Source organism: Juglans regia, chromosome 3 (genome assembly GCF_001411555.2).
Source record: "Juglans regia cultivar Chandler chromosome 3, Walnut 2.0, whole genome shotgun sequence".
NCBI classification, from domain to species: domain Eukaryota; kingdom Viridiplantae; phylum Streptophyta; class Magnoliopsida; order Fagales; family Juglandaceae; genus Juglans; species Juglans regia.
The window spans coordinates 13,096,630-13,120,525 of NC_049903.1; the positions used below are offsets into that span (position 1 = coordinate 13,096,630).

A 23,896-nucleotide genomic window follows, 5' to 3' on the forward strand; every position below is an offset into this window, starting at 1 on the left:
TTAATAATATTATCAATTATTTATCAAAAAGGAAAATGATAAACACACAATACTTTATACAACAATATTTTAAATGAGATGTATTTTTGTAAAATACCTTATAAAACTAACATTATTTTACAAAAGAGAAATGCTTTCGGGACCCAAAAAGTGTCCTGAATGAGTTTTTTTTTTTTTTACTTAGTGATTAATGAAATGTTTTTTAATGATGTTGTGAGTTTTTTTTATTTTTTTGAAAATGTTTATAATGATTAAAAAAATACATAAAAAAAAGAACAATGAAAAAGTGAAATGTGCTTTTCAAGACAACCATTCGGGACATTTTTTCGAGAAGTGTAGTGCTGCTCTTTACAAAAATACCTTTATTCTATAATATATGTTGTGAAAAGTATTGTGTTGGTCACTACTCTATCCAAAAAATAAAAATAAAATGGGGACGAAGAGAGAACAAAGGAAAGAAACGAAACAAAAACGGGCGCCAAACATGGCTGTTCTGGGATTCTTCAAATTCACCGGCTGAAATTTCCCGCCATGCCAATCTTCTCATCTCGGGGTCACAGTCGCTCGAACAGATTTGCTTTATAACTCTCTCTCAATGCTCGGGTACCGGGGGCAATTTTCTCATTAGCTAAACAAAGCACCGGTTCCCTGCTCAAACCTCGTATAGATTGGGAAGCAACATGGGGATTCAGGGGCTTTTGCCGCTACTGAAGTCGATCATGGCCCCAATCCATGTCAAGGAATTGGAGGGCTGTTCTGTTGCGGTCGACACCTATTCTTGGCTACACAAGGGCGCCTTGTCTTGCAGCAGAGAGCTCTGCAAAGGCCTACCCACCACCAGGTATATGTGCCTATATTATACATACATATACGTATATATCGTTACGGTTTCTCTTGTTTTGCTAAATTTGGGATGATGGGGTTTCGTTTATCGGGCATCTGGGATAATGGGTAATGATTTTTTCTTTGCAAGTGTCCAATTCATATATAAAATAGGCTCTTTTGCTTTAGACATTTGTGTATTGTGGACGGACCGAGTTAATTTAATCGGGATGATGGGTCTTTTTTTCTTGGGCATTTGATGCAGTTTTCAATGCCCCATACCTAAAATCATTTCTCGCACTATCTTTCTGTTCTATATGGGTTTGGAGTATGTGCCAAGGGGGTTATAGGGAAATGGGTTTTCTTATAACGGAGCATTTGGTTCAATCTTTTAGTTGTTCTTCGGTGAATTACTTAGAGGTGTAATCAATTATTGCCCTGAACACACGGTGCAAGAAGGCAAGAGGCCTATCATCATTCTCCCCCTTGGGGAGGGGAAAGGTTTATCTTAAACGGCTTTCCAGTTGCTGGAAATTGTGAGAAACTTGAATCAATCAAGGCAGCTACTTGCATTAGGCTGGAGCTGTTTGTTTTTAGAACCCGGACAATAAAAATTATATATTAAATAACAAAGGATATTGTTTTCTACAGTTTCTTGATATTCACTTAGAGGATATCATAATATGATTATTAGATTATATCTATAAATTACTTGACATTAGTTAGTGGTTAAAAAACGAACAAGGTAACAAAGTTGTGCTCCAACATCAAATCAGAGAAATTATCCAAAGTGTGGTTGGAAAGTGATTTTGTAAATTCTAATCAATAGAGGGAACTTGTCACTATAGTTTTGGATGCTTGTTGTATGTAATATGCGTGCAGCATTCTGCAGGCACATTGAATATTGCATGCATAGAGTGAATCTGCTCCGGCATTGTGGCATTAAACCTATTCTTGTATTTGATGGAGGTCTTCTGCCAATGAAGAGTGAACAAGAGAACAAGCGTGCCAGGTATGCTTAGTATCTTTTGAAGTTTCACTTCCAATTGTTTTGCTTAAGTATTCACTGCATGGTTGACTTTACTACTGGACATTACAACAAAGCCTTAACCTAATTGGTTGGGATTGGCTCATTAGTTCTTCAGTTCTTTTTGATTGCTAAGTATCCAACTCTATACCCCTTTTTTTTTTTTTTTTTATGAATAAGAATTTTTGTTGAGACAAGTGGCAAGGCAAAGCCAAGTATACAAGAAGTATACAAAAACTGAACCTAGTTACAAGTCATGAACTAGAAAAAGAAACAAGGAAATCATGGACACTATTTCCATTTAATACGATAGCTGAAGCCCATTGAAATAAGGTATTAAAGAAAAAAACGTCTAAGATAATCCACCGAACGTTTCTTATCTTCAAAACAACTGACAATTCCTCTCATCCCAAATACACCACATAAGGCATAAAGGGATCATATTCCAAACAACACCGATTTGCAAATTATCCCTTAAACCTCTCCAACAAGCGAAAAGATCCACCACCCTCCTAGGCATCACCCAAGTCATTCCACTTCTATTAAACACTTCATAGCATAACGCCCTAGTCACCGCATAATGTAATAATAAATGATCCACCGATTCACCAGCTTTCTTACATAGGAAGTGCCAATCCAAAACAATAAAGCTACGCTTTAGGAGATTGTCCAAGGTCAAGATCTTCCCTAAAGAAGTAGACTAGCCAAAGAATGCCACCTTTGAAGGCACGTTTTCCAAACACTCCTCCAAGGAAAGGAGTGTACCCCATTTGGCCTAGAAAACAACTTGTACAGAGAACGAACCGAAAACTTCTTGTTACCCTAATGCCTCCAAACCATCTTATCACTCGCATCCCGCCTAAGATGTATAGCATACAGTAAGCCAAACAATTCAGAAACAACCTCTATTTCCTAGTCATCAACGACTCTAGAAAATAGAACATTCCAATGTGGTGAATCACTAGAAGAGTCCAAAATCTTAGCCACCGAAGCATTCGGATATTGAGAAATACTAAATAGATCTGGAAAAACAATGCTAAGAACCCTATCACCACACCATGGATTATTCCAAAAAAAATTTTGGAACCATCGCCTACAACAAAAAAACTTGCTTTACAAACTCATCCCATCAATTCCTAATACACTTCCACACCCCCACACCATGAGTGACTCTAACCTCGCTAAACGAACCCCACACACACACACACACACACACACACACACACTCCCATATTTTGAGTCAATCATGGCCCTCCATAAGGATTCGCAATTCTGATGATATGTCCATAACCACTTTCCAAGTAATGCTTTATTGAAGATACTCAGTTTTCTAAACTCCAACCCACCACACGACAAGGGAGTACAAATCTTATCCCAACCGACCAAATGAAACTTAGCTTCCTCCCCTAAACTTCCCCACAAGAGTGATAGCTTCCTCCTTTTGACAAATGCAACCTCTTCCACCCCGCCAACCTTTTTTCTACCTTCTCCAACACTCCATCCCATACCGAATTGGCCTTAAAAGTGGCCACCAAAGGAAATCCAAGATATCTAATCGGCAAAGAGAAAACCTGACAATCCAAAATTCTTGCCAATCTTCTCATATTCTCACCTGGCCCATTGGAACCATTTTAAACTTACCCAAATTAACCTTAAGGTCAGACACAACCTCAAAACAAAGCAAAAATGCTCTAAAAGATTGCAAATGGCCAAGATTAACATCACAAAATAACAAAGTATCGTTAGCAAACAACAGATGAGAAACCATGGTCAAACCATCTTGATGCCTGCCCATTGTAAAACCTGATAACAACCCAGAACCAACCGCTGGAAATGAATGCCTTGTCTCAAGCCACAAAAATTGTTAAAAAACCCTTTAAGAGAACCATTCACTAAAATTGAGAAACGGACAGTCGAAACATAATGTTTGATCCATCCTCACCTCCTCCCCCAAATCCACATCTCCCCAAAAGGTAAAGCAGAAAATTCCAATTAACATGATCATAAGCTTTCTCCATATAATCAAGCTTACTCAAAATACCTGGCTCACCCAATTTCATTCTACTATCCCATGCATTCATTTGCAATTAACACAGAATCCAAAATTTGTCTCCCTTTAACGAACACATTCTAAGATTTTGATACAATCATCTCCATAACATTACTCAAATGATTGGCCAAGACTTTAGAGATGATTTTATAGAACCCATTAACTAGATTAATGGGACAAAAATCCTTTACATGAGAAGCTCTCGCCTGTTTTGGAATAAGTGCAATAAAAGTTGCATTTAGACTTTTTTCAAACTTACCAAAAGGGTACAATTCCTGAAACTCATTCATCACTTCCTCCCTTACAATGTCCCAACAATCCTGAAAAAAAAAACCATGGTTAAACCATCCGGACTGGAAGCTTTGTCTCTAAACATACCTCTAACCACAGAAAGACCTTCATCCTCTTCAAAAGGACATTCAAGCCATTGAGAACTCAAAGGATCAATGGCATCAAATGCTAAGCCATCCAGCTTAGGTCTTCAACCATGCTGCTCCCTAAGAAGCTTCTCATAGCAAAGAGAAACATGCTCATTAATGTTAGACGGATCGGAAAAAACTACACCATCAACCTCAATACACTCAATTGCATTGTTTCTCTGATGAGAGTTTGCTTCCCTATGAAAAAAGTTTGTACATTTATCCCCATCTTTTAACCAAAGAATCCTTGATTTCTTTTTTTTGATAGTCAATAAGAGATTTTATTCCAAGTAAATAGGCATAGCCCTAGTACACATGATGTATACAAGTGAGTACCCCTAAATACAAGCTAAAGAAAGACAGTACTAAAATAAAACATTACAAATATTCCCATCCCTTACAATATTCTTCACCCAAAAACTTAAAGTGCTAAACAAAAAATCCCTAAACTCCCCCATAGAACGTTCATAATCTTCAAAACACCTTCCATTTCTTTCTAGTCATAAGCACCAAAACAAACATAAGGGAATCATCCTCCACACTGCTGCACTGCCTCTACATCCTACTGAACCTTGCCAGCAAGCCAAAAAATCCACCACATGCATAGGCATCATCTAAGCAATGCCTACCCTTGCTAAAATCTCATTCCACAATATTGTTGCCACCCCACAGTGAAGAAAAAGATGGTTAACAAATTTGCCATCCTTCTTACACAAAACACCAATCAACCACAAATAAACCTCTCTTCCTCAAATTCTCCGTGGTTAATATTTTTCCAAGTGACCAACCAACAGAAGAAAGCAATCTTGCTAGGCACCTTTCCCTCCAAATACATTTCGAGGGATAGTCTTTAACTCCTTGACTAATTAATGCCTTAAAAAAGATTTGACAGTAAATCTGGAGTTATTTGTTTGCCACCACAACAGGCTATGCTCTCTATTCTGATCAATTTTCATATCATATAATGATCTTCCCAAAAAATCAGATGCCTTATAAAGAGTCATTGATTTCTGTCTCCATGAAATCTCTTCCATCAAGATCAACTTCTCGAGTTCAGTTCCAACAATTCTTTTTCTCAACACCCCATCCTCCAAAAGAATACTACCCTTGGCCTGACTCTCCAATCCTTGCAATTCCTCAATAAGAGACTCCTTATGTCTATCCACGTTCCCAAAGACTTGCTCATTCTATTCATTTAAATCCTTTTTCAAAGCCTTTAAATTTGTAACCAAAATGAAAGTAGGGGTACCAGAAAATTGATAAGAAGACCACCGTTGTTTGACCATATCTTTGAAACCATTAGTCTTAAGCCTCATATTTTCAAACTTGAAATATCTACGGCTCCCATGAATATCACCACAATCCAAAAGAATAGAAAAATGATCTGAGCAAATACGTGACAAGCACTTTTGGTACATCTCAGGAGAGTGAGACTCCCAACAAGGAGAAACCAAAAACCTGTCCAAATGGGACCAAGTCCTATTATTAGACCATGTAAAAGCACCCCCGCAAGAGGTAAATCAACAAAATCAGCCTAAAAAATGAACTCAGATAACTCTCTCATCGCTGGTGTAAAGCTAGAATCTGTCGACTTCTCACTCGAAAATCGAATGACATTAAAATCTCCACCAATACATCAAGGTACATTCCACCAACTAATTAAACTAGTGAGTTCATCCCACAACAAACTTTTACTACTGTCCACATTAGGGCCATAAATTCCAGCAAAGGCCCACTCGAAACCATCGGCTACACTTCTAAAATGACAAGCCACCGAAAATTCCCCAATACATTCCTCCAAATTTTCCACTACCCTTCTATTTCACATAACCAACACATCACCCGAAGTCCCCTTAGAAGAGAGAAAGGCCCTTACCGCATACGAACAACCCTATAAGCTTCTAATAAGACTTCTATCTACCCAATGCAACTTAGTTTCCTGCAAACAAACAATATCAACCTTCCAGAACCTTAACAAGTTCTTAATACGAAGACGTTTGTTAAGATCGTTTAGTCCCCTGAACATTTCATGATATAATCTTTGGCTTCATAAAAACAAATTAGTCCCCCTACCCTTGGATCTACTATGATCAACACTGCCATCGAATCATAATTAACAAAACATGTTAATCTCTTTAACTCCCTGTCTTGTTTTGAAGCTGATTTTGAAGCTGAAGACCAGCTCGACTCAATATCAATAAGTAAAGCCCAAAATTGCTCTTTAAAACATTCACATGAAATTCTCACACAATCTTGGATTTCTTTTACTTTCCTTAACACCCATTTTGAGGATTTGGAACCCAAATTTGAAAAGGGGCAAGGAATGTAAAGGTACTGGATCAAGCTTGTTGAGACCTTCCCTCCATTGCTGGTCCCAACATTCTGAACAATCCCTATCACCTAAAACCATCTGAAGCTCCTCCCAACACCTTCTATTCCCTGGCCCCTCCTATTCCTCCCCTACGGCTATATAGGAGAAATTCACCATTTTCTAAAATTGCTCTTCACCTTCCTCATCAGGAGACAACATCTGACACATCCATAACCACGTCCACATCCACATCCACATCCACCTCCTTGTTAAAGGCCTCCCCCTGCTCAAGGCTTCCTACCGAAAAAACCACTACTCCTTGCTCCTTACTCCTGACCACCATCATTGCTTTCAAGAAGGGACAGACCATCGCCATCAACCCTAGGCTGTAGTTGTTTAGTAGAATCACCAACAGGTGATTGATCACCATTGGTAGACCCAAACACGACCGATAGAGAGTGTATGGAGGCACCGTCACCTAAACAGGGATCGAAGACTCCCCATAAACCATGGATGGCAGTGGCCCTGACTCTCCTGCACAACAAGTCTTCCCAACCGTAGTTGGAGTGTTGATCCCGAGCTCAGACGTCACCGACAATGAGTTCTGTGTCAGATTTGTCGCGAGAGGAGCGAATGATGTATTCTGGGAGATTGACGAAAAAGAAGCTCCATGGCTCGTTAAAGAAACCACAACAGGCTTAGCCTGCCACTGTAAAGAATTATGGTTCGATTTTGAAGGCCCAACTTTGTCCTTACCTTTTGACAAAAACCCGGTTCCTTTCTATTTAAGCCACCCAAACGGGAAGGCCCATGGGCCTCAGCACCACAACCCTTCTTAAACACCTGATCGGCAACCTTAGAAAAGACTAGGCTGGCGACTTACGACGAGCACACCGGCCCTCCCTACACCGTCCACCCCACAACCATTGATGTTAGAATGAATAGCCGGAAAATGTGTTTGACGCACCAAAACATCTTTGAAAGATTTTGAGCCCCTCACCTTAGCGTTACTTTGATACAACTAGGGGTGTAAAAAAAACTGGTAAACCGGTTGAACCAGACTAAACTGGTGTGATTCGTAACCAATTCTTAAGAAGCAAAACCAGTTCTAAACCAGTCTGGAAACGGTTTTCATATTTTGAAAATTAGTTTGAACCAAATTGGACTAGTATATATATTTTTAATTTTAATTTTTTATATTATATATAAACCATTATTTATATTATATTATATTATATATATTATATGCTAAATTGCTAATTAATATAACATGAAATTTTAATCTTATTATTCATGTCTATTAATCTTATAACATAAAATTAATGTAATATTTAATATAACATAAAATTATCTTAAAAGTTTTAATATAACATTTAATTTATGATATAATACGAATTAGTCTTATATTTTTAATATAACATTTGAATTTTGACATTAACATATTAATTTTAATTTTATAACTTTTTAGCCAAAACTTACAAAATGAGAGATATGGGTCAATCATTTGCTAAATTTTGTTGGAGTATGATTTTGTTTATCCTTAAATCTGGAAAAACAAGACTGGATTGAAATCGAATAAAGCGGAAGTTTTGGTTTCGGTGGTTAATCAGTCCGGTATCGGTTTTTAAATTTTCAAAACCGGTGGATATCGGTTTGGTAGAGCCAAGCAGTTCTTAAGGATAGACACGGAAGATAGATAGGGATCCCGGTACGGTCCCCTGCCCCTGACGAAATGCAAGGTGCAAACCTCTGTCCCTGACAGAGCGCATGGAAGGTGGCCGCACTCACCAACCTGCCATAGGAACGTAGTCTAAGGAGGCCACGTCGCATGAAAGATGACAACGTGGTACCCCGTACGGAAGACAAGCACCTCTGACACGGGATACAGATGACCACCTTGCCAAGTACCATAAAAGTTGAGCACCATGTTAGAATTACGGACTTACAATCTCTCATACACTAAAATTCTCTCTAAGAGCTGGAAACTGATTTAGGCATCAGAGGTGTTTCATCTGTTCCGAGCCCCTACTTTTCTTGTGTTGTAGATGGTTGAGACCGGTGATCGGTGTGCGAAACATGTCGTCAACACGCCCCAGTAAATGAACTAACTTTCCTACTCCTCTCCGAGATTCTAATGGAGCTATCTTCCTCGATAGAGAAAATAGAACTTTTGAATCCACCAACAATCTCTTCGTGAACACCATCTTGAGACTATCGACAATAAACGTTGAAAAATTCAAATAGAACGAAAGAGAGAATTAATTCCGGCGCAGATCGCTGGAACGAGTCATTTCAGAGAGAGGAGAGAGTAAAAAAGTCCTTATTTTATGCTAGTTCCTCTAGATTGTATACTTTTTTTATTTTTTGATAAGTAAGAAACTTTATTGATTGAATGAAACTAGGCACAACCCATGTACACAAGAAGTATACAAAAGAGACACCTAATTACATTCTAGAAAGCTGAAAAGAAAGCAAGAACTCATGAACATTCCCTCCCTTTAATACAATAGCAGCAAACCATTGAATTAAAGAAAATACAAAAAAGTTCCATAATTCCCCCACAGTTCTCTCCTTGTTGAAGCACCTCTTATTACGTTCCATCCATATACACCATAATAGGCACAAAGGAACCATCCTCCACGTCGCTGCCAGTTGAGAGCAATGATGATGCCTATTCCAACATGCTAGAAGTTCCACCACACTCTTAGGCCATGACCCAAGACAACCCAGCTCTACTGAAAATACCCGCCCATAACTCCCTTGCCACCTCACAATGCAAAAAAAGGTGCTCAATCAATTCACCGTTGTTTTTACACATGTAACACCACTCCATCACGATCATCCCGCGTTTCCTTAGATTGTTAGCCGTCAAAATCTTTTCTAAAGCTGCAGTCCAAGTAAAAAATGCAACTTTAGTGGGTACGGGGACTCTCCAAATACCCTTCCAAGGAAACCAAATGGGCTGATGAGCTGCCAGCACTTTGTAGAAAGATTTAACGGAGAATTTTTTGCTCCCCAAATGTTTCCACAGCATCCTATCTCTCCCATTTCCTCCTATCTTCTTGGAATAAAGAAAGCATTCTAGATTGTATACTATTTGGAACTTTTGATTAAATCCTTGTTTGTATAGATTGTCTCTTTTGTCGTTGTGTTTCCGTTTATACAGTGACCCTACATTGTGCAATTCTTTCTAACCTAAACATTCAGCGGTCCAGTTTGGATAAGTTTTAGCTTTTTTAACCTTCGCTTGTCACATTCTTGTATGGGTTTGAATCGCAAAATTAAGCTTTTGATTTTTTTTAAAAAAACTTCTCGCACCTGACATTCCTTCCACTTCTTCTATTAAAAAGTTTCCTTTAGATGTTTCTTTGATCTGCCTCGGAAAGATATAATATGGTTGGAATGAATGACTAGAGCTTCGAAGATTGGGAACCCTCTCTAGATGAACTTAGAAATTTATTTTTCAATTTATTGTTCCTCTAGGCTATAGCTATAGATTTCAATGGACTCAGTTTTCACGGTTTCCCTGTATCTATCTCAAACTCCTAAATTGGTGTCTTCTCTTGCATATGTCATATGTACTTGGGTTATGTCTTTCTCTAAGTATTGATAAAATTTATTTTGCTTATATAACAGGTATAATATGGAGTTTCCCTGCTGTTTGACACTCTGTCTTGTTTTTTTAGTGCTTTCCTTACTAAGACCCAATGGGTTTGAACTTTTGACATCTTTTTAAGACCAGACCAGTAATACTTGACCATCTAAAGGATTGTGCTTAAGATTTTGATCACTGAATGACTGTGTCATCAAACATTGAACTAAAGAAATTTTGCTTACCTACAACTGCAGGGTGAGGAAGGAAAATCTTGCACGTGGTATTGAGCATGAGTCAGATGGAAATTCTGCAGCTGCTTATGAGTGCTACCAGAAAGCTGTTGATATTTCACCTTTGATTGCGCATGAACTAATCCAGGTAGGAAAAGGCTTTTTACAGGACCAGATAAAATTAAATTTCCTGAAGGATCAGATTGTGAATTAGATTTATTTCTACATGATGATTGTTAATGTTATCTCGCCTCCCACTGACACGGTTTCATGTGGAAGGTGTTAAAACAGGAGAATGTGTCTTATATTGTGGCTCCTTATGAGGCAGATGCCCAAATGACCTTCTTGGCCATTGGCAAACAGGTTGAAGCAGTTATTACTGAGGACTCAGATCTTATACCATTTGGTTGTCCTAGAGTGAGTTCAATAAAAGTTAATTGGCTGAATTTTTATTTCATCACAATTTCTGCTATCCTCTAGAAAAATCTTACTCTTTGCTAATTGGCTGGGATGCATGAACTTCTTTCTTAAAACCAGATCATCTTTAAGATGGACAAATTTGGGCAAGGTGTTGAATTTCGATATTCCATGCTACAGCAGAACAAGGAGCTCAGTTTTGCCGGTTTCACGAAGCAGATGCTTCTAGAGATGTGTATTCTGAGTGGATGTGACTACTTGCAGTCATTACCAGGAATGGGCCTGAAAAGGGCTCATGCATTAATCAAGAAGTTCAAAAGTTACGACAGGGTGAGTGTAGGATCAGTGCATTTGATAACTGCATTATGCAAGTGCATGTAAACTGAAGAGAAAGTAAGAAAAAAAGAAACAAAAATTTAGATATACCAAGAACTGCTTTTGTTCTGAGCAGGATGAAGTTATAGTTTTCAATTGGCTTTCAGATTCTTTCACTATCAGAAGAATTGCTTTGCATTCTGTTGGACAATTTTGAATTTATTTTTCTGAAATATTACTAATGGTGATTGGTTCAATACAGGTAATTAAACACTTGAGGTACAGCACTGTTTCTGTCCCTCCATTATATGAAGAATCATTCAAGAAAGCAATATTGACTTTCCAGCATCAACGGGTATATGATCCTGTCAATGAAGATATTGTTCATTTGTCTGACATATCTGATAACAGCAGGGATGATTTGGACTTCCTAGGCCCATATCCTTGACTTAGAGCTCAATTTGTCTAATTCTCCCCACACTGTTCTAATAATTAAAATGCTTGAGATTGTTCCTTGACATGGGACACATTAATAGCAAAACATACAGCGAAAGGCATCGCAGAAGGCAATCTTGATCCATTTACGAAAACTCCAATTCAGGTACATCCTCTCTCTCTCTCTCTCTCATGCGTGCTCCCCCTTTTCAAATGCTGTTGCTTTTGTATTTTTGTAGGATGCTTCAGTTGAACTGCTTTCTCTTGTTTACCATTTAGCCCATGTCAAAAAGGAAAAGGAAAGCTTATGCAGAAAGTCATGCAGAATACAAGAGGAAAATTTTGATTGTAAATTTTCTAATAACTATATATAGTGAGGGATATTTAATCAAACTAGTTACATATATCTATGGATCCATAAAAATGGAAACATATTGCCAATTAATCCACAGTATTTCAGACTTCAGTTGTGACAATACAGATTTTAGGATCACCAAGAAGTAAAAGAGATAATAATAAAATCCAGAAATCACACAAAATACCAAAATATAAATGGTTTGACTTGAAAAACTTACAAACACTGGTGGAGACAATGAGGAAGGAATTTTATTAACCAAAAGATGCAATACAAGATAGTAATAAAAATAACTCATACCAAAGTCCTAATCAGCCAATATCTCACTACACAAGAGAATTTTCATCAAATTAGAACTCCAATACCCTTCACGCGATATACAAAAGCACAAGATTTTTTTTTCTCTACAAGGCTTTGGCTTACAGAATACTGAAGGCCCTCTCTTACCATGTGACTTTCTATATCTTGGTATGCAGCTCTCTCTTCTCAGTTCTGTGCACATTCAATGAGTGGCTAACAGTCATTGTAAAGGAGAGGATAACAATATTCCAAAACTGAATTGAATAAAAAGTCGAACTTTTAGTTGGACTTAGCTTCTACCTGTGAAGGAAGCCAAGCCACTCACAACAATTTCAAACTTAATGACCAGGCTTACTGCTTATGGTAGTTAATTAGAATAAAAATGGAACAATTAGAATGAACAAGTCTTGTTTATGGTAGTTAATTTACTTTTCTTGCTGGTTAAATCTTTGTTTGACTAAAATCTCGGTCATTTTGACGTGAATGACTTTTTTTTTTCATACTGAAATGTTTAGATTGTTGTTATTAAGCACTTGGGTGTTATGAAACTCCTTTTTTTTATTTTCCCCTTTCAATACGAAAATTATGTTAAATATCCAATTAAGTTTCATCTCGCAGCAAATTAATTTCCTTTGTTTTAATTACAATGAAGAGTGTGTTGAACAGTTTCCCAAAATGCACTATACCTGTGGGACGACTAGTTTTATTCATGTAGCAAAGCAGAATAGTGAGACCGTGTCAAGTTAATGCAACACATTTTGATACTTCTGGCCTATTCTGAACTGCATCAGACATGAAAAATAATACTTTTGACTTCAGGGAATTGAACTAATTAATTTTGTTACCTTTTTTTTTTTCGATTTTTCTCCTCACTAATTGTTTAGATTTGAACTAACAGGGAGAGAATGTTACTGCTCCCATGGTGCTTGACAGAACTTCCCAATGTAAACAATTCAATCCTGAAAGAGCGGGTAAAAAGCTAGATTTGCCAGTTCAGAAGAATCTTTTGACCAAGTATTTCTGTATCCTTTGAAGCCTTTGTTCTCATGTTTGATTATTATTCTCTCTCTCTCTCTCTTTTTTTTTTTTTTTTAATTCATGTATCGCATTTTAAAATTTAAAATGCAGTAGTTTCTATTTGTTCATACTTCAGAGCCAAAAAGATGCTAGGAGCATCCCTTGCCATAAAGGATTGCTTTGTATCTTAGCATTTTATGTGGAACCACAATGGATGAACTTTCCAATTTCCTTTACGCATCAACGGCTGATACATCCTGCTGTCGTATATGGAAATTATCTCATTTTTGTGGTCCTATTTTATCCAACAATGATAACTGATTATTGCTTTAGGGGCTAAACAGGTATGTGCATGCCTTTGGTTTATGGCAGGAAAGTGTATGATATTATTGAGGATAGGGTCAAGTAAACTAAATAACTGTTGATAAGTTTATGGCACTGGTGACTGCCACATGTTTCCATCACATTTCATCTTTCTAGTAATATAGTTTTCTTAACACCTGGAGGCTTTGCATCCCTTGAAGCAAAGAGAAAATTCAGAGCTCCTCGGATGTCACCTAATCATCCAAGTCCAGATGATGATTCTTCTTTTATTCCCGAGGAAAATGTCATTGAGGAAGCTGCTGTATGTAAAATGGACTGCTTGCCAGAATCCCCGCTTGACTCCAAAAACACAGGGACTGCCCTTCCTGCAAACTATCTTGTGAGTGCTATGAGAGGAATTGGTGACAAATTCCAGCTGAATATTATGTGATAGTTGGTCACTGAAAGCTTCTTGGGCATTACTTTGATATCAGAATTGGTTTCTCTTTGTTTTTTAGGTAGAAGATAGTTTTGCCACTAAAATTTCAGTGCATTCAGAATCTCCAACCCATGGTAAGGTTATGGTTTCCTCTTAAGATCTACAGATTCAATTATGAGTTCATACTTGATACTCACTTCCTTGTATTTTATGAGCATAAAAGATATGAGCCCTGAGACAAGAAGTCCAGAACAAACTCTACTACAACAACCCAGGTATTCAATTCATAAACCTTGTACAGCATTGCAGAAGGAGCGTGAGTGTAAGAATGTTCCAGATGCAGTTGAGGGCAAAACAAGAACAGAGACAAGGAAGGTTGTGATAAGGAGTTCTTACTTTCAGCATAAGTCAGAAAACCAGTCAAAACCAAATAATGAGCAACAGAAGGCAAAGAATGATGGTGTTGTTGATATACACAAGAATAGCATACCTGAGGATTATTCTTTCAGAAATAACCATGTTATGGATATGGTTAGGAAAAGGAAGAGCTCCTTAAATGACTGCATTAAAAAAGTAGGTCCTCTAACTAGATTCTTTTATTAATATTTTGATAATACCTCATATAATCTTCATATGTTTTATTTGTTCAAACTGCTTCAGGAAGATGTGCAACCCAAGCACAGGCGTGGAGATGTATCCCTTACCGAAAATGGTATGTATCAATGTTAAAAGCTATTAGTTTCTGAGCTATGCTTTACTAAATTAGACATACATGATCAACATTTTTAGGCATGGATGCAAGTACTTGAGCTTATGCTTGTTGTCTTGCTATATGAAATTATCTTTCCCATTAAATAAGTTATTTGATCAATTGATCTGTTTTTAATTGTCATTTCATTCATTTTCATGGTGATGGCTTTGGAACCTTGTCATGGTCTCAAAGTACATTTATCAATGCTGAAATACACATCTATTTAGTTGAACTAAAGGCCATTTGGTATAGCGAACTCCTACATTATCTTAGTAGTCTTTTGTGTGCTGTAATCCTTACAACCCTTGGCTCTAGAAAAGGTGTAAAATGTGGGATTTCTGTTCGAAGTAATTGTTATATAGCCTAATAGTTTCCTTTCCTTGCTTGTGAATGCTTAAGTTACTATGATAGAGACATATCAACTCCTAGAATGGCAATTACCTGTCTATACAGCTAGCATAAGAAATGAGGAATGCATAGATATTTCTGGTATTAATATTGAGATCGTTAGTTTTGACAAAAGCCAAGCAAGTTAATATTGAGATCAACTAGGGTTTAAGATGGTGAATTTCTGCTAATTTCCCAGAGTGATACATGAGGTATATATATATATATATTATGCTAATGAGGCATATTTTATTTTGAAGTGAAGAATTCCATATAAGGAATTAATCACATTTGTATTTTTATTGGTTTTATGAATATGTCAATATCACTTTTGACAAAAAATCACGTTTCTCGGATTTTAGCATTCATTCATTATAAGCTGCCTTGTGTCTTATTTCTTGCTAAGATCTCCATGCATACTGCATTCATAAACTAACAGGAAGTTATTTATAATCAAGAAATATTTTTCATGTGGCCTAATTCAAAAACTTTCACAGATGTAGGTGCATGTGTGCACGAATCTGCACTAGAATTATCTCAAAAGCTAAGATGCTGTTAGAAATGGACTGTTATAAGTAGCATAATTTATCTAAGATTACTCGTATAGATTTATGCCTTTTCCATATTACCTAATGCCTGTCTGTGCCATGCTTTTAACATGTTAGAAAATATATATTGTATAGTTTGTCACTCTGTAAAACTATGCTTCTAGCCGCTTTATTACTCTGGATAACTATGGTCCTAACTTATCCAAAAAAAGAAAAACTATGTTCCTAAACTTTGCAGAACATAACATTGGATATGTTTGTTTTTCTTTACTCTAGGTCACCATGCTCCTGAACTCAGTGCAACATCTTCAGAGACAGTAGCTGAAGAAAAGTTTGGATCCAACATTTCCCATTTAAGCCGATATTCTGAAATAGCTGAGAAATCAATAGAAAGTTTTGTTTCAGTAATAACGTCATTTAGATACACGTCATCTGGTTCTCGAGCAAGTGGTCTCCGTGCTCCTCTAAAAGATGTTCGAAATACTTGTACCAATAGGTAATATACCACAACCCTGATGCTGAAGATTACTGCCCTTCTGGCTTTTACTGTAGCATTATGATCTTTAACTTGGTGTATTTCCCTGTAGGCCTGCTGCTGCTGGCATGGACTTTAGCCAATTTGAATATGTACCAAATAAGCAGAAGGCTGGCTTGGCATCACGTAGAGCCTGAATTCAGATTGTATTTAATCCTAATGGTTTTTTACTGAGATCCATCTCAGTTGCTGCAACAGGTGCTCTAAAGTCTTTTTTATTTTTTGTGAGACCAATTGGGACAATCAACTCTATTTTTCTTGAGTGATGCTAGATACAGTTGTGGATGTGCAAGTGCCGCACAATCCTTTTGAAAAAGAGTGAAATCTACTATAAAAAAATTAGGTTTTTTTTTTTTTTTTCATGTGGAACCTGTATTTACTCACTCTTTTCAAAGGAACTGCGCCGCGCTTGCGCACCAAATATCATTTCTTATTTTTCCCTGTTATCTAATATTTAATGTTTTTCTTCTCGCTTTATTTATTTCTGCCTTCTTGTGTAGAGGGTTCACTTGCCTCAAGGACATGGTTTAAATTACTTGGAGAGCTTTGGTTACACTGCCACCTACCTGATGGATGTGTTTGTCATCTTATCATATTTCCGTAAGTACAGATAGATGTGACCATTTGATGTTGTTGAGCTTTGATTTATACGAAGCTCCTTCTGATTGAAACAAACACTGATTGAACTGGATTTCTTCCCAGTTGTAATTGTTCACCCTCTACGTTTATGTGTTGAAAGTGAAGGATTTATTTTTGTTCAAAGGTCTGCTACATTCTGTACTGTCCATTTTTGCTTTAATGTGTTCATTGTAAAATTGAGTAGCAGCTACTTGGACGAATTGTCGTGGTGTCATCAAAGAAATATCTAGAGAGAGAGAGAGAGAGAGAGAGAAGAGGTATTTCATGATACATCAGTCAGTCGGATTTGGAAGCATGTTTAGGATATTTTGTGCTCAAAGGATAAGGTGGGCAGTCATAGGCCATGGAAACAAGGTTTGTCATCTCATATGTTGAGTCTTGTCTGATACGGTCTCTCTGAAATGTTCCTTTGTTTTGGCTTTTTGACATAGCTGTTTAATAGAATATTACTATTCTTTAATTCAATCTGTCACAGTCAAATAGAAGTTACATAAATATAATAAACAATAATATTATTTTTAAAAAATTGCCTAAAAAATTATAAAATAATTGTATCTAGATTATTTTTAAAAGAGAGAAATATTAGATATAATGTGTTGGATTGTGTAAGTATCGTGTATTTTTTGTTAAAAAGAGTAAAAATTATCATTAAAAATTATTTTTATTTTATATAAATCTAATATTTATTTATTTTGTTAAAAAGAGTACGCTGCGTTTAGTTTAAGAAGAGAATAAAATTGAAAAGAGAGTTGAAAATCAAAGAGAAGAGAGTTTGAAAAGCTAGAAAGAGTGCAATCCAATGGGATAAAGTAGAGGAACCCCGCGGGGAATTGCTTCTTATATATATGTATGTGTCTTATTTTCCAACACGTATGCACATGACCACTAGCTGTCTCTTTCTTAATTTCTATGGCCTATGGGTTTCTTAATTAGTTGGACTAACCATCTTTTCGGCCTATACACTTTTTTCTTCTCTCCTTTTGAGTGATAGCTACATCAACCTTAGTCAGTCAATGGATAATGTACGTGATCCCCCTCCCCCCACTACTAGGCTGGTGTAGAAAATTGAGTGACCCGGTTCGTTCTTGATACCCGACCCGACCCGACCCGACCCGAAAAGATGGTTTTAACAATTGCTCAGGTCTAATCTGTACAACCTGACGACCCGCCTTATAAAATCTGCAGATAAACCCTAACCCCCCTTCCCAGAGTTTGTCCCCACTTCTTTTTAGATTTTATCTTATCGCCTAGGCTCTCCTTGAGTTTCAAGAAACTGAGCCGAACGGCGAATCCCTATGGTGGAGCCATGAGATCGTCTTCGTAACCACCATCGACAATCCAATCGACGACCATGGCATCTTCAATAATCGTTGAAGCTCATTCCTCAACAACACAGAGAACTGAAAGCTTGAAGGCTTTCGTGAGAAGCTCATTCCTCCTATTTTATTTTCTTTAATTATTTTTCTTTAATTATTTTTCGTGAGAAGCTCAATGTCAAGAATTTTATTTTCATTTGGATATTTAATAACCGTTTGCAAAATTGAGATTAATTTATTTTTATATAATTTTAAATTAAATTAAATATTTAAATACTCAAATTTCAAATTATTAAATTTATCTTAACTCAAAACTTCTTTACACGTGAGATCCACAATCTTTTCAACTTTCTATAAATATATTTAAACTCATCTTAACATCAAAACATATCTAAACTCATTTTAGGTGGATCTCACAAAACTCGTTCCACCATCTCAACTCACTATTATTCATAAAGAATTTATCTCATTTCAACTCAACTCAACTTCCAAATGAGACCTAAGCCTTTTTCTTTTTAAATTCGGTTGGATCCATAAATAATTGTGTAATACCTAGGCCCATAACCTGGTCCAACTCGTGAAGATACCAACCCCTTTGGTGAATGACATCGTTTAGGTAAGGGATCCTTTTTCTTTTCATCTTTTTTCTCCTTCCCTTTCCTTGACGGTTGCCTCTTCAGAATCCCTCTCCTCCATTTTCTCCCTCCCTGAGTTCCACCTCCCCACGCCTCTTCAACTCGATTCTCCCTTCAAGTTTTCTCTCAACAAACTCTATCTATCCACGTCTTTCATGCTCTCGGTTCTCTCTCTCAGAGTTTCTGCCATTCGCTGCAGATCACCAATGGCTACCGCTTGAGACCCAACACCAACAAACCCAACCACCGTGATCTACCCCATGAACTTGCATCACCCACCTTAAACTAAACCAACCCCACGCACACAACCTGGTCCTCTCACACCCAAGGCCACGGCAACCACCAAGTAGCATGACCACAAACGGCCACCTGCACCCTTCAAAAACCTCTGCCAGCCCCACACGCAACGTCGTGAATCAATGTCTGCAACCACGAGAAGCATCATACGGAAGCACCACCCTTGTGAGAATAGCCAAACCGTGAGCCTAAAGCCCCGTCGTGCGCCATTGCTTTGCACCACCACTGCCAATCGAAGCCTATGTTCTACCAAACTCAAAACAGTGCAAGAAAACCCCTTCTCAAGCCCTTGGTTCCAGCCACCCTAAAACAGAGCAGCACCAGTACGACTCACCCAACCAACGAGAAATTTCCAGAAGTGGCTCAACCTCCTATTACGACTTTGCCCAGACTCACCCTCTCGGTTCCACCTTCTCCCTCTCTAGGTTAACAGCAAAAAACAACTTCCTCTCTCTCTCTCTCTGAGTGCTCTACTGCATGCTCACCACCTTCAACCTTAGCCCAGCCACCCTTTCGCCGCCCTCTACCCCTTCCTCGGTGAGTTCTCTGTCGCACAACCCCTCTTTTTCTCAATGAACATTTATCAGTTACAAATTTAAAAGTTAGCTTTTGCATTTTACGTAAAGTGCATACATGCTTTTAGAGTTGTTAAAAAAAAGTCCTTAGTTACGTTTATACCCTTAATGTTAATCCATGTCAGAGATCATATTTTGGACTTACAAAGTTTATCCTTTGCCCGTAGTATTGGACCTGATTTTAATAGGCTTGGTTGTACCTTGTTGCAGAAACTATATTTTAAGTGGGTTTGAACTCACATGGACCTTGTTTATAGGCTGGGTTTGATTTTACTGTAATTAAGAAACTGTTATATTATTTTTAAGTTGGGCTAGATTGAAAAGAGAATATTAGTACCGTGAATGCCTTAAATAGGCGGTGTTCATGAAGTCACTTTGTAGTTTAGTAGCAACGGGGCTAGAAGAATTGGAATGATAGAAATTGTTGTCATATATTGTATACTTGTGACGCTTATTGTAGATGCGCTAGTTTATTTTGTATTAGTTTATAGTATGTATTAATTATGTTTAGGTGATTATCAATTTTGATTGGCGCTATAGTGAGGACATTCAAAAAAATTGAAGAGTTAGGTAAGCAGGATTCCTATACTAGACTTTGCATAAAAAGAAAATGAATTGAGATTGATTTATGAAAATTTGCATGATATGTTTTGAAAAGAAAAGTAAAAAATAATCTCAATTATGTGTTCTGCATTACGCATGAAATCTATATAAAAGAGAAAATGTTTCTGACATGACGAGTGTAGACATGAGCAATATTTTGACATGCTGTTTTCTGAAATGTGCAAAAGAGCGCATATAAAATCTGGGAATTTTGTACATGTTATATGAAGATGTTCCGAATCTGTTTCTGACTATATGAAAATGATATGAATATGTTCAACATTTTGTTTGATATGATATGCATTTGAAAAATTTTGGCATGATTTTCTGATTTTGTTCTAATTTTGATTCTGGTTCTGATATGCTGATTCTGATCCTGTTATATGGTTGGTACCAACATCTATGATATGAGTGCACCTACTTTGGAAACAAAGTGATTTTTCTGCGTGTTTTTTCATGTGTGCACACTCAAGGCTCCAAGAATGAATAAATGAAAGTTTCAGATTCTAATACTGCCTGGTTTGGCCACCAGGGATAGTACGACCCTACCACGAGAGTTAAACATGGTATATGATATGATATGGTGATACGATATGATACGATACAATATGATATGATAAGATGAAGATGTTCAGTAGTGTTATGCCAAATAGTCTTTGAATCTGAACATTTGATTTTTGAATATGAACATGTAAAATGTCACTTTGATTTTCTGATAATAAGTTTTGAGATATGTATATTGAAACTGAAGTGTTTTGTTTCTGCATTCTAAACTCTTTGAAAATGCTCATGTTTATATACTAGTATATATTCTCTACTTACTGAGTTGTTGATAACTCACCCCTTATCTCCACAATATTTTCAGGTGTTTTGGATGTTTCAGTTGAAGTTCAAGAATGGGAAGTGTGGGTAAGGCTATGTGAACATAGTGGATTAAGTACAAAGAGGGTACTTTGGTCATTAGAGAATTTTATTCAGAAGTTTTGTTTTGCTTTGTTGACTTGATAGTTTGGAAGGTCGATATTTATTTTAAGATTTAGTGGCATTCCTAGTTAATTATTTTGGGAGCAGTTGATTTAAAACACTGAGATTTATGAGTAATTGAGAAGTTGAAGTTTATATCTGTATGGTGAGATATGATATTAAGTGATAAGAAATAACTATCCGACCCATCTGGGATCGGGGCGTTACAAATTACTACGTACAACATTGCAAAATATCACTTGGGGTTAGGGGTGTAACCGGTCCGGTCCGGTTTTGAACAAAATCTAGGACCGAACCGGTATGTACCGGTTTTGTATTTTTCAAAACCGATTACGCTCCGGTTACCCTCATAAACCGGTACTTCCTGTTTTACCCGTTTCCGGTCCTGTTCGGTCCGATTTTTCGGTTTTTTTAAAATGTAAGTTTCACAATTTGTCATTATAAATTTGTTTATAAAAAAAAAAAAACTAATTTAAAAAATATTGTTTTATACTTTTATGATAAGTTATATATTAGTATTAGTTATAAACTATATATTTAATATTAGTATTAGTTATAAATTTTTAGTGATTTAGTATTAACATTTTATGTAATAATTTATAAATTATAATAAGAAATCATTTCATATATAATTATATATAAAACTTTCACATAAAAAATTATAATTATACATAATATATAAAACTTATATATATTAATATATATATATATATAATATTTTGTATAAAACTTATATATACAATAATATAAATATTATATATATATATATTTTTTATCAACCGGTCCGGTCCGGTCTGAAAAATCTTAAAACCGGAACCGGACCTGAATCGGCCGGTTTTCACATTCTAAGAACCGGTCTCGGACCGGACCGGTTCAAAACAGGTAAAACCGGTCCGGTCCAGTCTGGACTGGTTTTCCGATTTTTCGGTTTCAACTTACACCCCTACTTGGGGTGATTATATTACTATTTTTCTCTTTTTTATTTAACACAAATTAAGATCAGAGGATGTTTCATAACATGTTTTTTGTTTTCCTCTAATTTACTAATCTCACAATCCGGCCGGCCTCATTAATTCTCTCTTTTGTTACGAGAAATGGATGACATATATACCAATTAAACTACAAATCGACTGATAAATAACTTTCATCATTTATAAAACAAAATTATATATATATATATATATATATATATCCTCAAATGCACTAATTTATAATGGATTATATCAACATCATTGATCTCTATTATATATGGTATTTAAATATTATAAAGCTAATTGCAGGTTTTGAAAAGCTAACCTAAAACTTACATGCAGTACTGCAAGAATAGGAAGAGAGTTTTATCTACAGTCTACGTACTAAGCTAAAGGGTATAATATCATATATTAAATTTTGCTAATTTCTGGTGCACATTAAAAAACCCATCTTAATTAATTAGTTTCAACAAAGTGTATTATTTCTCCTATATAATATAGTTTTTGGGTAAGGACTAGATCAAATTATACACTGCATATACAATAGAAATTCCTAGACAAGGATATATATATATATATATATATATATGGTGATATATATATATATATATATAGTGATATCTAAAACTTTTGTTTTTCAAGTTCCACAACTTCAAATATTGGAAAGAACAAACTTTAAAATTAAAAGAAAAAATCTTACGTACAGTACTTCATATTTTAAATGGTTTCATATATAATTCAATCAATTAAATATTAGCTACTAATTGAATTATGACATACTAGCATGTCATGTGATTGAGCAATAAATAACCTTAAGATGAATAAAAGCATCATTAGTTTTCATTAAAAAAAGTAATGAAAGACTACAAACAGATAGAGTAGTATATATAATCCTTAAGATTTTAAAATTTATACCAACTGCAAACCACATATGACTTTTGAATTTTGAAATGAAAATTTCTATTTATCATCTTATCATTCCTTATTTGGAATAAAATGATTGGAATAGAAGTAAAAGTTGAGAAATAGTCTTTCATTCATTTTTTTTTTTTTTTTGAAAAGAAATAAGAATTTCATTAAAATAATCAGGTAATACAAGACTTATCTGACTGAATCACAGACATAAAATCCAAATGACAATCCTCAATCCATACAGACTCATTTTCTAAACTTATACCAATTAGGATGATGATTAATAGAATGATGACTATAATTTTTGTTTTGAAATACCTCACCCAAATTCAGTCACTTACCAGTGGGAATTAGCCATTGACTTGACTTAATTTCATGCCACATGATTTTCTAAATATTTTTTAGGCAGATTAACATTAGGAGGCATCGGCCTAATACCCTAATAAGAACAACAACAATCCCTAATTGAAAGAAACATGACATTTTATTGACTTCTAATTAAGTGAAAACAATAAATAGATTTCTAATAATTTGATATATCAGGAAATGATCGATCGAAATGATCATTAAAAGGTTTGTAAATAACATTTCTCCCATAATTAACATGTGACGATCTAATTAATATCCATGCAAGAATTTGGGAGATTCAAAACAAATTGATCAATTATTTTTCCTTTTTACGGGCCAAAGTTATGCTAGCTTCATCCT

At 36.0% G+C, this 23,896-nt stretch overlaps 1 protein-coding gene across 5 annotated transcripts; it reads left to right on the top strand.

Annotated features, from left to right (window-relative positions):
- The first annotated feature begins 420 nt into the window (after positions 1–420).
- On the top strand, positions 421–17,234 carry LOC108998027 (exonuclease 1). 5 transcript variants are annotated; one of them, XM_018974453.2, is made up of 15 exons: positions 421–841; positions 1,705–1,834; positions 10,479–10,602; positions 10,734–10,871; positions 10,992–11,201; positions 11,449–11,624; positions 11,715–11,787; positions 13,175–13,298; positions 13,800–13,996; positions 14,115–14,169; positions 14,259–14,608; positions 14,696–14,747; positions 15,998–16,217; positions 16,309–16,454; positions 16,757–17,234. In XM_018974453.2, exons 1-14 carry the CDS (start codon positions 733–735, stop codon positions 16,391–16,393), a joined length of 2,043 nt encoding a protein of 680 aa, XP_018829998.1. In that variant the 5' UTR covers positions 421–732; the 3' UTR covers positions 16,394–16,454; positions 16,757–17,234. The 5 variants fall into 5 exon arrangements, with proteins under 5 accessions (XP_018829998.1, XP_018829995.1, XP_018830000.1 ...); XM_018974450.2 differs by having other exon boundaries at positions 1,715–1,834; XM_018974455.2 differs by having other exon boundaries at positions 1,715–1,834; positions 14,337–14,608.
- The last annotated feature ends 6,662 nt before the right edge of the window (positions 17,235–23,896 follow it).

Coding starts and splice junctions, on each gene's coding strand:
- LOC108998027 (XM_018974450.2), top strand. CDS start 681: ATGGGGATTCAGGGGCTTTTGCCGCTACTGAAGTCGATCATGGCCCCA. Junction 842..1,714: donor AAAGGCCTACCCACCACCAG/GTATATGTGCCT, acceptor AGCATTCTGCAG/GCACATTGAATATTGCATGC. Junction 10,872..10,991: donor TACCATTTGGTTGTCCTAGA/GTGAGTTCAATA, acceptor TCTTAAAACCAG/ATCATCTTTAAGATGGACAA.